General features: G+C 38.3%; 1 protein-coding gene across 2 annotated transcripts in view; it reads left to right on the top strand.

Moving 5' to 3' along the window:
* PMP22 (peripheral myelin protein 22) overlaps nt 1–13,873 on the top strand; it is a 244,838-nt gene that overhangs the window by 207,775 nt on the left and 23,190 nt on the right. For both annotated transcript variants that reach the window (XM_044090521.1, XM_044090522.1), the window contains exon 4: nt 2,680–2,820. In XM_044090521.1, coding sequence (XP_043946456.1) covers nt 2,680–2,820 — 141 coding nt within the window. The remainder of the gene's footprint in view (nt 1–2,679; nt 2,821–13,873) is intronic.

The raw sequence follows: 13,873 nt of genomic DNA, 5'->3' as shown, positions 1-13,873 counted from the left end.
TCATCTGTCTGAGGATGTACATCCTACCCTGCTCCAGTATGTGCTCAACAATAAAGCACCAGTTCCTCCACTCTACCACACAACACTACTGTATTATCTTCCCTTAGTAGCTCTAATGCCCTCCTTCTTAATATGAATGTCAGGAGGATAGTCAATAAAATACATTACCTACATGCCAGCCTATCATGCTACTCCCCTGATATCACAGTTCTAACAGAAAAATGGTTGAAACCTGAAATTCCCAACAATTAAATCCTCCCCCCAGGAAACAATGTAATCAGAAGTGACAGGAAAAATAAGCATGGAGGTTGTGTAGCCTTACTGTATAAGTAAAACTTAAAGGTACAACTCATGGAACCAAGCTTGCCTGAATTCAGCAATATTGAGTTACTATTTAGCAAACTTGAATTGAACCATAAGAAATCTGTGCTCAATAGCCATATATATTCCTACAAGCAGTAATGCAAATGCAGTTGTGGATCTCTTACATTGGATATCACTAACAGTCCCTCAGGAAACCATCATAATGGGTGACTTCGGTACTAACTGGTACTCTTATAACTCTGATAAGCCCACTAAGTATATTAACCTGCATGGATTTACCCAAGTCATATGTTCCCTGACTAGAACTGACAAAGTAACCAAAAGACAATCAATTCTTGACTGGATTTTCACTAACAAACCTGCCCTAACCTACCAATCAGGCTGTCTCCCAGATAGCATTAGCGATCATCTCCCTACATACCTAGTCAGAAGCCATCCCTGTCCACTCAGAAATTCAGCATACCGTCTAATTCACAACAAAATAAACACTTCAGTATCCAAATTTTCAACTTCATTTTACAAAACTGTGATTGGACCCCTCTAAAAACACTACCGTTAGACACTGCAGTACACTACTTCAGTACTACCTTCCTCAACATACTAAACACATTAGCCCCATGCCATACAACCAGAGTAAAATCCAGCACTGCTCCTTGGTTAACAAGGGACACTAAAAATCTCCTCAAACTGTGAGATAAAGCCTAGATACTGTGGCCCACTAACAAAAACCCAGCTAACATTGAACACTGTAGACAACTCAGAAGTAAAGCCAAAGCCCAGGTCAAGCTAGACAAAAAGACTTACACCTACCTGACAAAACTCTTGCCCTTTGTAAAAGGGTCATTACAGTACAGATATAATTGCTCCAACCCTATGCCAACTCTAGAGTCTTCAGATCCTCAGTTAAATCCCTACTACTGGTAACCAAACCCAGCAACACAGCCCATGACTCCCTCTACTCTAAATGTGTCTCTAAACTTTGAAACAATATACCACAGGCTATCAAAACCACTGCAGACCCAATTAAATTTAAAACCGTACTTAGGACCTTCCTCAGTAACACATGGCTTTGTCCATGTGCTATCCTTGACTAAATTCTATGCCCATAGTCTTTAACAATCAAACCAATTCTGTTCTATATACATACATACAAATACCTAATCTTATAGAGTTATTTCTCACACTTACTACTCATACCTCATCTTCCTACCCTGCCGTCTCACCAATAACACATCTGTCTCTTCATGACTATCTGCTCCACTCCTCTCTCCTCTTATCCCCTGTTTTGTTGGCCGTTTTTAAATAACCTCAGCTACCTTGAATTATAAGTAATGTGACTGCTGTAAAGGTAAAGCTGTACGGATGATCAGCCACTGTTTATCATATGCCATACTACTCTAACTGTACATCAGTGCCTATAGTGTCTTGAGTTGTCTTGAATCTATGAAAGGATGTTTAAACCAATGTAATGTGTAATGTGTAACACCAATATGTAATGTCACCAAAAGTCTGTCAAGCCTTTAATTTTAAGTTGATTTTAATTTCATGTTGCAAAATGTCTGTAGAACTTTTCTTCCCGGCCCTCTGCTGAAAATGGGCTGTGTCCCAGTCGGACTTTCCAGTAAACAAATGTTAAATAAAATGTTAAATAAATAACAAAGAAAGATGTAAAAGGAGAATACAGAACTACCTGTCAAGAAATGGTTCTGACATAAATCATTATATACTACTAATGTTTGTGATTTGTGTCTTTATGGGGAGAGTATGATAACCAATAAGCCTAGTTTAGTATATTTTTTAAGGTTGTTGCTAAGGACCTAAAAGAGGTCTGGGTTCACTTTACAAAATTAGCAGATATGTTGGTAATGGTTGAGCAGGTCAGATGGACTTGGGTTGTTTAGTTGTCTGGTCACAGGGGAAAAATATAGACCTTTTTATACACTGTTTGCTACAGGACAGATTCCTCTCATTTACAGTGTTTTAGATTATTTTAGTTAATAAGAGGTCCATTATATAATTTGCTAGCAAAATAATGCCTTTATGTATAACAACTACAAGCTGGCTAGTGTCCTAGATTAAGATATGGGAATGTCAGTGAAGACAGTTCTCTAAGTGTGCAAAGACTCATTTTTTGCATGAGTTTAAAAATGTTAGGGAACATTAATATGTATGGATGCTTAGATGATTAGCTTTCCATATCATTATAAAGTACTGAAGTAGTATTTTCATAGTTTTTGTAAACTGCTGGAAAATGACTTATTCAGAACTTTGGCATGACATTCAAATTTTGTGTTGCAAATGCATGATGGTGTTTTGCTTGCATCTCACTGTTTACTTTATTGTGTTTATTTTCAGAATGGCTACAAGCAGTGCAAGCTATGATGATCCTTTCTATAATCTTCAGCATTCTTTCTTTTTGCCTCTTCTTCTGCCAGTTGTTTACCTTACAGAAAGGAGGTCGATTTTATCTCACTGGCGGTTTCCAGCTTCTAGCAAGTAAGTACAGTTTAAATAATCTGTACTCAATGTAGTGGCCAGGCCCACAAAATGGGAGCTGATTATATATGCTTTTGTGTACAGGTTATGTGTGAGAAGGAGACTTTGTAAAGGTGAACAAAATGTTTATGTATCCAGGTGGATTAGCAGTTTTTAAAATACTTTGAAAAGGACAGATAACTGTTTGATAATTATATGATGTACATATTCAGAATTCATAGTTTTTGAATATTTTAATACCAGTCTTGGGAAAAGACAACAAATTGGGTAGCTTCTAAAGTTGTATGTTCATAATATATGTGTCTCTGATACAGCTTTTAAACTAGTGATCAATGTTTTAAATACTTTGATCACTATGATAGTCATGCAGATAAAGTTTAACTTTGCAACTAAACGGCTGTATTTTTTAAGTGTTTTTGTTGTCACTATATAAAGGATTTCATGTCAACCTTCTGTTTGTAAAAACCAGAATACTGTAAAATGTATGTTGGAGCTTCTCTCCCCAGGCATTCCCAGAAAATGGGCTTTGACTCTGTAATAGTATCCTAAGCAAGAAGTGGGAATACATTAAAATCAGTAAATATAGAGGCAACTTATTCTCACCTTCCAGTCCTGCTTCTTCTCTGGGACAAGGAGGACAACCGAAGGCCAAGCCTTGTTCGTTGATGATGACTGCATCCGGTATTTTCCTTATAATTTTTCTAGCTGTACTGCCTGCCTGCCTGTATTTGCCAAAAAACAATCTTCATTCCTGCAGGAGGTGGAGGAAGAGGTTCCACCATTTCATGCAGAGGCTAAATGGTACTAGGAATGTCATATTGGCTCATCGCTCTGCTACATTGTGTCTGTGTGTGTGTGTGTGTGTGTGTGTGTGTGTGTGTGTGTGTGTGTGTGTGTGTGTGTGTGTGTGTGTGTGTGTGTGTGCAGGGAATTGTTTTGTACAGCTCTAGGTATCTGTAGCATTCCCAGGTCTTGGTTCACTAACTGGTTGCAGGGTCTGCATCGTGTCACATTAAGAACTTTTGACTTTTTTCATCTACACGGAATTGTCCGTCCTTCATCCAGTGCCTTTGCCAGTGAATTCCAAAACTTGGGTCAGTGGTGTCATGGGCATTAATATTAGGGCTGTTCTATCTAGCTGCCCTGTGTGTAACATATTTTACATGGCTCCCTGCCTACTGCTCATAGATCCATGATGTATTCAGAACGCTCTCGTTTTATGAATACTGTTACTGTGTGTATCACTCAGAAAGAGAAGTTAATTGTTTCCTACTTGCAAAAGTATTTTAACTTTTCAGCTGCACTTTATGCAACAGTGTTGTTCTTGTTCTTCTTCAGCATGTTACTCTACATTTTTTAAATAGCAAGATAATGTTTTCTGCAGATAAACAGAACAAGGGATGTCTGGCAGTTGTCTTGTTTCCCTGCCAACAAGTGTGCACCATAAAATCAGTTCATTTTATTGTACTGCAATATGTGTTTCAATGTGACAGGTGTAAGGCATGCATGACATTTTGCCAAAATGTCATTTATGTCAGTACAGTGCTGTTCTAGGTTTCATTACTACAAATGCATTGCTCTATGAATAGCATCACATATGACATAGGACAGGCTAGATTATAGTTAAGATTTGTGGTTACATGCTTCAACTAACCTTTGCAGAGTTAAAGATGGGGCTTATCAAAACTGCATCAAATGGTAATGAAAGCAAAATATATTGATATGTTTATAGAATTTTAAGACCAGTTTCACGTTTAGCTGTTTAAAATCAGTAATGTAAGTACTACAGAAGCACAATTCTCTTTTAATCAGTCTAGCCAGTCCTTTGGTGTAGACCCCATGTGGCCATCTTTAGTGTAGATTACTAAAGATGGGGACCCAAGTACCAGGTGTCCACTCAATAACCAGAATCCTACTGTGTCATCTTCAGAAAGAGAGAATGGGACAAGGTATTTTGGGTATGGGTGTGTGGGACAAGATACTGCGGGTCTGATTCCTTAGTGATACCATAGTATTCCATAGCAGACCATTTTAGCAGATTCTTGCAGTGAGGATTTTTACTGCGGTGGTGGTGCTGCAGTAGCGTTGTCGCCTCACAGACGTTGCCCGTTTGATTCTGAGTTAGAGCGTCTTCTGTGTAGCGATATGCGTGAATGGGCGTTCTTTCATTGAAGGTTGTGCGTTAGGCCCGGCAAGCCAATACGTAAAAATCTACTGCCAATCATTATCAGTAGCGGACCGGAGTTCCGCTGTGGCGACCCCTAACCGGGAAAAGCCAAAAGACACAAACAAACAAACAAACAAACTTGCAATGAGGATTTTGGTTTAAAGTTGAGTTGAGGTTCTACATGGACTTTATTTTGGTCTGACTGTTACCCTCCGTCACTGCTTAACTTGCCTAAAAGGATTTGCCTTAATGATATGTAATGGGCAGTCTTGCAAGAGCAGTCCTCCAAGTACGGAGGTGTGTGTGTATGTGTGTATATATATATATATATATATATATATATATATATATATATATATATATGTGTGTGTATATATATATATATATATATATATATATATATATAGGTGTGTGTATATGTGTATGTATATATATATATATATATATATATATATATATATATATATATGTGTGTGTGTGTGTGTGTGTGCCTAATATGTGTACATATATGTATGGATATTTCTGTATATTAGGCAGAGCCCCCTCACTAACTCTCTTTGAGAGAAACCTTGACGAGAGGATGGGAAACAGAAAATTTGCCCTGGAGATCACTGCAGTGGCTCTGCTGGACCGAGGCACAGGGAACTCATCTAAGGGGGCGGTGAAAGCCAACACATTCTGGAGATGCCCTCGGGCAGATAGCCTAGTATTTAACTATGAACCTATTTACTATGAAAAGTCCAGCACAATGTGAGGTAGGAAAATAAATAGTTATGCATATGGTTGTGTTTTTTTTTTTTTTGTTGAGAAACAATTTCCTCAAGTGTAGGTTGTACTGTAAGTTTTCTGAGTTGCTGAGTTTGTTGATTTATTTTATAGTTAACTTGTATATTGTTGAATGTACCATAAATGGAGCTGTTTCTCTTTGGTCATAGTTATGCACTGGAGTTAGTATATGTAAGTAAGGGGACTGGGGATAAAACCTCCCATGTAAACTAAAAGTAAATGCTCTTTCTTCATTTGTGTCTTCTTGAGTTTTTTTTTTCAGGCGTAAACATGAGTTTACATTTGTGACCTATTCTGTTCAGTGATGTATGGCTTGAAGAAAGGCAGACGTGGATTAATCTGGTCACTAAAAGGTGGGGAAAGCACATGTACCCAAAAGCACTGGTGTGTAGTCTTGTATGTGTAAAAGCCAGCATTTCTCTGCTTTACCCTACATTCCCTTACCTACTCACAACTACCTGCACCACATAAAACAATAAGGTTTTACTCCACTTTCCCATACATTTTCCTACCTACTTAAACCACATAAAACAAACGTTTGACCACATTACAATCACACATACTTCGTCACTTTTTAACACTCGCATAAAATGTTTGCTCAAATTTATTTTTGATCTTCTAAGTTATACCTCTGTGTGTTGTGAAATATCAGCTGTAAGGAGTCTAAGTGATGACACAGCAGGAAAAGGAGTTGAGGGTGCTGGTCCCAGGTGAAGTGGGCCATCAGGTGCAGAATGAGAAGATAAGAGCAGCAGCAGTAACAAAGAAGTAGTGCTTGTCCTCTGCATGGTCCCGATCAGACCATGCCTTGTGTCCATTTCAGTTCTGGAGGCTGTACAAGGAACAAGAGAGCTGTCTGTCTGAAGGATGCCAGGGAAAAATCCATGGAATGGAGGGTAGTGGATGTGACCAGACACTAGAAGGGCTGTTCCAGAATTGGTGGTGGAGAGAGAATCCACATAGGCATTAAGAAGGGCAAGAGACAGCTAGGGAAGGGAACAGGAGGAGGTAGGTATGAAGAGGAGATGCTGTGCTAAGTGCACTTGAAGGACAGACTAGAGATTATTGTGTCATGTTGTCAAGCTGTAACATCTGTACTGTAGGCTGTGGGGATGGTGGTTCAATGGTTAAGCAGGTAGATTTGCAGTTTCAGGGTGCAAGCTTGAGCTCTCTATATGGAGTTTGTATGTTCTATATTTATGATGACATATTGTCTGTGAAAACTTGGACTGTACCTTTAGATGTTATCTTTTTTTACATTGTCATGAAAAATTAACCAGGCAATTTTAGTATTAGAATAACTGTAAATTGATTTTGTATAAAAGGATGTAACCTGGAAGTAGAGAGGCAGTACATTGATTTTTCAGCTGGAAGTTCATTGTTAGGTCAAAGTAGGGGTTTCATCAAAGGTTTAGGATTTCTGGAGGTTCATGTTTTAATTGGGACATAGTGTGGATGTGGCCTGAGGCAAGTTCAGGTGGAGATTTTTTTTTTGTTTTTAATGGAGCTGAAGTAAAGGCCTGACAAGTCTTACAGTTGTATTCCTTTGGAAGCCTTTTGCTGAGGGGCTATACATGACTTAGCCTGTATGGTGTAGATGACTCTTAACAATTGTGAACTTACATAAAAAAATTATAAATTGTAAATAACTTGCAGAATTAACAGAAAAAAGACCCAGTGGGCTTTAATTTCATTCTAAAAAAAGTTTTTACATATTTCTTCCTTCACTTTCTTGTAAGGGTTTATGTTATAAAGATATTCTTAAACACTTTATTCAGGTTAGAGTCCTGGGGTCTCTCCTGGCAAGTCCAAACCATCAAAGGGATGTTTCTAATTATTAAAGATTTTTTTCTTTTTAAAAGTTAAACATAAGGTGAACTGTCTTCAAGGGACTGGTGCAGATTGCCTTAATTCCCTGATAGTTGTTGCCGCGTTCACTGGTGATTTATTAATTTTTGATTTTTTAATGTTATTACTGCCTCAAATGCAGTTTACCAGTTTGCCAGAAATGGAAAAGATGGAAGAAGCATATCATGATCCTGTTTTATTATTAGCATCCCTCCAGATATTTACGAAGGTGTGCTAGCAGTTAATCATTTACTGTCACTCAGCACCTAATTTAACATTTGCTGCTGTCACTACTTTGCATTCCTTTTTCTACCTAGATCTCATTTCATGATGTTTTGTGGAATACTGTGAAATGAGTGACATCCTCAGTTTCCTTCCACTATGACTGGATAAAGATCCTGCTGAGGACCGGAATCCCCAAACTAAATTCCCTGAAAAAAAATTAAATGTTTTTATGGGGGCAAGCCCCCCTAAAAACTTATATATACCAACTCCACTGCCATACCAAGTCAAAGAAAGAGGAAATTTCCCCAGAAAGGACATGACTGTTGGCACTACTCGCAGACAGTGATTTCCTAAGTAAGATCTCCAGTCCTTGGCATGAGGCTTGAGGATTCAATCTTCATCTTTCTCTAGGCAGACGTGTAGTCTCAGGTACTCTTCAAAGCTTTAGATCCTGTCTTATTTCACAAGTGCTTTACATTCATTGCCTTACCAATATCATTTAGATAAATGTTAAATTCTGTACTGGTCCACTGACAGAAGACAATGGAACACAGAGATGACGTTATACATTCATTGGTCCAACCCAAATTTTCAATACAGCTGCTGCTCAAAATTTCAGAACAGCATGAGATCTCTATATAGTTAATAAATTGTTAATGCTAGTTACATTGCTTTGCTGTCTAGTTGTGGCTAAAAGGGAAAACAGAGTGCATCTTTTCTTTTCCACTAGCTAAGAGAAGCATTCTAAAAGATTACCATTGTAAGAAAAACACCTTAGTGTGCAGCTAAAATGTTTAGTTTAGACGTAGAAGACAGATACTGTATGGTGCTCAGTGTAGAGGACCAAGGTTCTGACTTGTTAACAAGCTGTTTCCTGTGCTGGAGGCATAAGGTTTTTTCTATCCTCCATCATTTACCCACAGTGTGACATTGAGCAAGTCAGTTAACCATACAGTGATTTAGGGCAACTGGGAGTTTGGGCCAGGTTCCTTAATGGACTCCTGGATTGCATGCTTAGTAACTAACTATGAACTAAGAGAAAGAGGGACAGTGTCTGTGAAACCTTAAGCCTGAATCTTTAGATGGCAAGGTTCAAGGCCTGTCATAAAGGAGAAGGTTCTTTGTGAAGAATGTTACTCACCTGCTCTGGGTGAACTAGGGACCAAGCCCCCACATTCCCCTTTCAGGGGAATAGATATAATCACTTCCAGGGTTGCATAACCTTAGTGAAGAAAATGAGCAAATTTGTGGAAATGTCTGTTAATAAGACAAGTTCCAACCGCGTAAATAACGGCCCCTCTCACGTAATCTAACATTAGTTCTAGTTACATAGCATGACACTTAATGGAAAAATAAATGAATTATAGGTTCATTGGAAGATTGGTTAAATTAGAGAAAAAAAAACAAACATTTGTAACTTGTCCATCTCGGTGAAAAATCTATATGAAGTAGATGTTTTGGAATGTATAATAACCACAATGGCAGGATCAAAGTGTCATGTTATGAAAAATGCGGTGCCTTCCAAGGCAGTAAGATGTGAGCTTGGAATGTGTGGATTCATTCAAATTAGCATGGTGTGTGTGTGTGTGTGTGTGTGTGTGTGTGTATGTATGTGTGTGTGTGTGTGTGTGTGTGTGTGTGTGTGTGCGTGTAACAAACTCAAACATATTATGAGCAGTTAGCATGCTAAGGTAAACTGTGTTCTACCTAACAAAGAGGAAGGAGAGGAAGAAGGAGAAAGTGATAGAAGTAACTGCCCTGAGATTACGATACATGTGTCTCACATGTTGTCAACATCAAGTAGGTACTGGAACCTTTGAACATACATTAGTATAATGTAGCCTATGTTAATTTAATTGTTTTTTTTTTTTTGGGGGGGGGTAAGACTGTCATTTCAGGACTTTTTTGCAATATGTGGGGGGCCTGAAGGCTACATTCACAGAGTTGATGTACATTTCCAAAAATGCTGGTTGTGTTCCTGCCAGTAGATATCCACTGACCTTTTTGTAGTATTACAGCGGTCTCTGAATGTGTTAGGAAGTAGTATATGTGAAGCATTACTTTTGAAATGTTGGTGTTCAGTTTCTACTACTGCTTGTTTGATGTTGACAGGTTCAGCATTTGGTGAAAGCATTTTATGTACCTGATGCCAGTGCTATGAACTTCATTGAAAAAAATAAACCAGTGCTTTTGCTATTAGAAGTGATCAGTACATGCCTGGTAGGAAAGAAGGGGGTGGGGGGCTTGCGAGAGTTCTAAGGATTCGTTCTTTGATGCTTTTCATCACTGATGGCACAATGCACTTGCAGTGGCTTGTTTGGGGGGGGGTGAATGATATTAATGATTTTCATTGGGATAGATAATTTGGTTGTGGAAAACATCCTTAAATCTGCTGGAATTATTTTCATACGTGATAGGTGTTGTTTCTTAGATAGGGAGTTAATAAGTAACATTTTCAGTAAAGGAATTTAAAAAAATGGTCAGTCCTCATGTTTTGAGCTGCATAGGACCCCTAACTCCCAGCCTCTTTTCCATTACACTAATCAGATAAGTATATTGTTAACTTTCTAAGCCATTTTGTGTGTGTGTGTGTGTGTGTGTGTGTGTGTGTGTGTGTGTGGTATGTACTTGCTGAGAGTTTTCATTTCACCAACTGTAGCTCTAGTCCTTCACTTGGCAGTGCTGATTGTCTCTCAGCACATCAAATTCTTAAAGTATAAGCAGAAATAAAACTCAAAGTAATTTGAAAGTAGCAGGAAAATTATCTTTGCATTTTAAGAGGCAGAAATGTAACTAGAGTGGGGCCAAAGGGGTAGTTGCTCTCGGTGCAAGGTGTTTGGGGACATGATTGGCAGGTGCCAATAGTGTGAGAGTGTGCAGCACTGACATTCAGAAATCAATGCAGGTACTTCATTTGCAAAACACTGAAGTGTATTATGTGTGGGACCATAACAGAAGCAAGCTACTGTTAACCTGTTATATTAGTAGCAAACATTTTGTTACATTTAGTGAATAAAAAGCTTTTATTTATTTTTTTGGTCCATAACTATGAAGGAGTGTTTGTTTGAGGTTTGGGAAATGCATAGGGCTCCAGTAAACCTAGATACAGTTCCATTAAGAAGAAAGATTATTTTTATAGAAAGATTATGTTATATAAGTGTCAGAAACAACATTAACATCAATAGCCAGCATTTCTATTGAATTCAGTAACATAAACAGGGATTGTTTTTCATTTACAAAATCATAGAGTGTGTCATCCTGACCTGAACCATACCACTGTTTTATTCATGCTTACTATTCAGAGTTGCATATTTTTTGACAAAGACTTTAGGTAATATGTAAGAGGATCTCTGGGTTCTAGTGGTAATGCAGAAGGCTAAAAGCTGTGCAAAAGAACTGTTTGTGAATGTTTACGGTACATGGCTTCAATATTTTTCATTGCTTTTACAGCACTATCTAAAGAGTATCGTGGAGTCTAGTGCCTCGCGCACCCCACCCCTTATCTTTTGTGCAGCAAAACTTTGTTCTGTTAACTTTGTCAGCACCTTTTTGCCATGATCTAAAGAGTATCCCTGGTGTCTAGTGCCTCTCCCCCAGTATTGCATGATTTGCTCTTTAATCTAGGAGAGTGTGGAGGTATGTGTGCCTCCCCCACATGCACACATATTCACACATCCATGCATAAACTACATACACACACACACACACACACACACACACACACACACACACACACACACACACACACACACACACACGCGCGCATGTGCATTTCTACCTGTCCATTAAACTACCCGATACTTAACCTGTAAGGCAATCTTACCAGTTGGAAGCAATGGGTAAACATGGGCTTTTTGTAATATTCATTAACATGTCCAGTTGAAGTAATTTACACAGCCTTTTTACAGACATTTCTGGGAGTGAGGGTACATGGCTAGTTAGCATAGGCCACTCACCTGGAATGACTCAGCATTTCTGGTGTGCTGCAGAAAAACCCCACTGTGGTACCTTGTGGTAGGGCTGTTTGAGTTGGAAATGGTTACTACAAGGTGTACATCTTTCTGATTTAAGCCTCAAATCTATAGGATTATCTCTTCACTGTATAACAAAATTTATTTTTCAAGATGAAAAGCATATCTGTGGTTTGTAGTTATTTCGGACTGAGCAAGCAGTTTCTGGAAAATACACTCTTCGTTCTGCTTTCAAACAGGGTGTTTTGTCACATTACAATTAGCAGAAGTCTTTATATGTATCTAAAAACATTAACGAAAAACATTGATACTGGCAAAGTTGCAAGCTAGACTAACAGAAGAATAATTATAAGTATTTCACTATATTGATGGTTTTATTGTTCTGGAACACAGATGGACTTGCATCTATTTTTGGTTTAGTTCAATGTAACCAGTTTAATTTGTAATCAGATTAAAAATATGTGTGCTGAAGCTAGGGAAATTGTTTCAGCTAAAAAAGTAGCATACAGGAGGAGCCCACCTAGACTGTAAATAAAATTTCTTCTAATTACATATTTTCAAATCATTGATTAGCAGTTGTGTTATGAGCTGAACATCTGAAAAATAAGGACAGATTGTTTATAATTGTAAATTCCCTGAATTTTTTTTACTGTTTCTAAGCAGTATACCTTTTGTTTTAAAAGATACAGCAATCCTTATTTATTGCATTTTTTCATGTGTACTGGCATCTGGTATTAATTCACATTTCACCTTGTACATGGTTATTTGCATTTTTAATCCTAGTGCATTAATATTACTATTTGGTTAAGCAGGTAAAACTGCTCATCTACAGATATGTGGTTTCTGGGATGGTTCAAGAGCAGTGGAAAGGTTACCTCCACTCATCCATCCACATTCCCCTTTGTCCCATTTTTGCACATGGGGATGAGGGTTTCACATTGAAAGTGACCATATCTAGAGCCAGTGTTCACACCACTGCATGGCTAGCCCTGCTGTGGTTGTTGTTCTGTACCACACACACACACACACACACACACACACACACACACACACACACACACACACACACACCTATGGTCACATTTGGGCTTCCAGTCCACCTACTGCATGTTTTTGCAATGTGGGAGGAAACCAGAGCACCCAGAGAAAATCCATATGAACACAGGGTGAAAATGCAGAGTGTACACAGATCACATCCCAGCCAAGAATCAAACTGGAGACCCTGTTGCTCTGAGGTGGCAGTACTATGCACTGTGCTACTCTGCCACCAATGAGCTTAACTGGCTTTGTTTAATCACAGACTGTGGTAGTTTTGGGGTTCTGGCAAAATCTTGTATCATGTGGATGCATAGCAAATTAATTTGCATTTCATGTCTTGGAATCTATAAGATGGACTACCAGCTAAGGCTTCAGTTTATCCATATATTTCCCTGTTGTTAAAAGCAAAGTGGCCAGAAATGTGCTGTATGGTTGACACCAAATACCAGCAGTTCTGGTAATTTTATTTGAACATTTTCTTTGTTAACAGTGATTTCATATTCAGTTAATTCCTTAGCAAATGTTGTGTGTATTTGTTAGGGAGAGATTCGTTAATTTTGCTGTATCTTCAATATGTGAAAATAACACAGGTTTGTGTTAAATGCTTGCAAGTTATTGTGCACTTGACTGCAGTATAGAAAATTGCCACTGACATTCTAATTGGTTAGCAATTGTTAGGTATAGCAGTACCCAGAAAAAAAGTGAATGAAATATTTGTTTTGCTGGGGATGGGGCTAAGTGTTTAAAAGTAGTTTCATATAGTTTTGCCTGTCTTGTATTTAATTTGTATTGAGAAAGTATGATAACTAAAAGCCTATTACATGCAAATGCTTTATTATTTGTTTCAGTATTTCCAAATACTTGCAAATGAGGGAACTTGGGGCAAGATGGCAATGCCTTGGCGGCAGTGGCCTCTCTGGCTCCCATTGTACGTTTTATGTTTATGTAGTTGTTATTTGTTTATCGTCTGTTGCCCGTGTTTGGCTTTCATTGTAGTCTGTTGTGTGGATGGGTGTGT

This window comes from Protopterus annectens, chromosome 12.part0 (assembly GCF_019279795.1).
Source record: "Protopterus annectens isolate FY-2018-M chromosome 12.part0, PAN1.0, whole genome shotgun sequence".
NCBI classification, from domain to species: domain Eukaryota; kingdom Metazoa; phylum Chordata; order Ceratodontiformes; family Protopteridae; genus Protopterus; species Protopterus annectens.
Note: the sequence above shows the minus strand (reverse complement) of the source record. Positions and strands in the feature narration are given on the sequence as shown.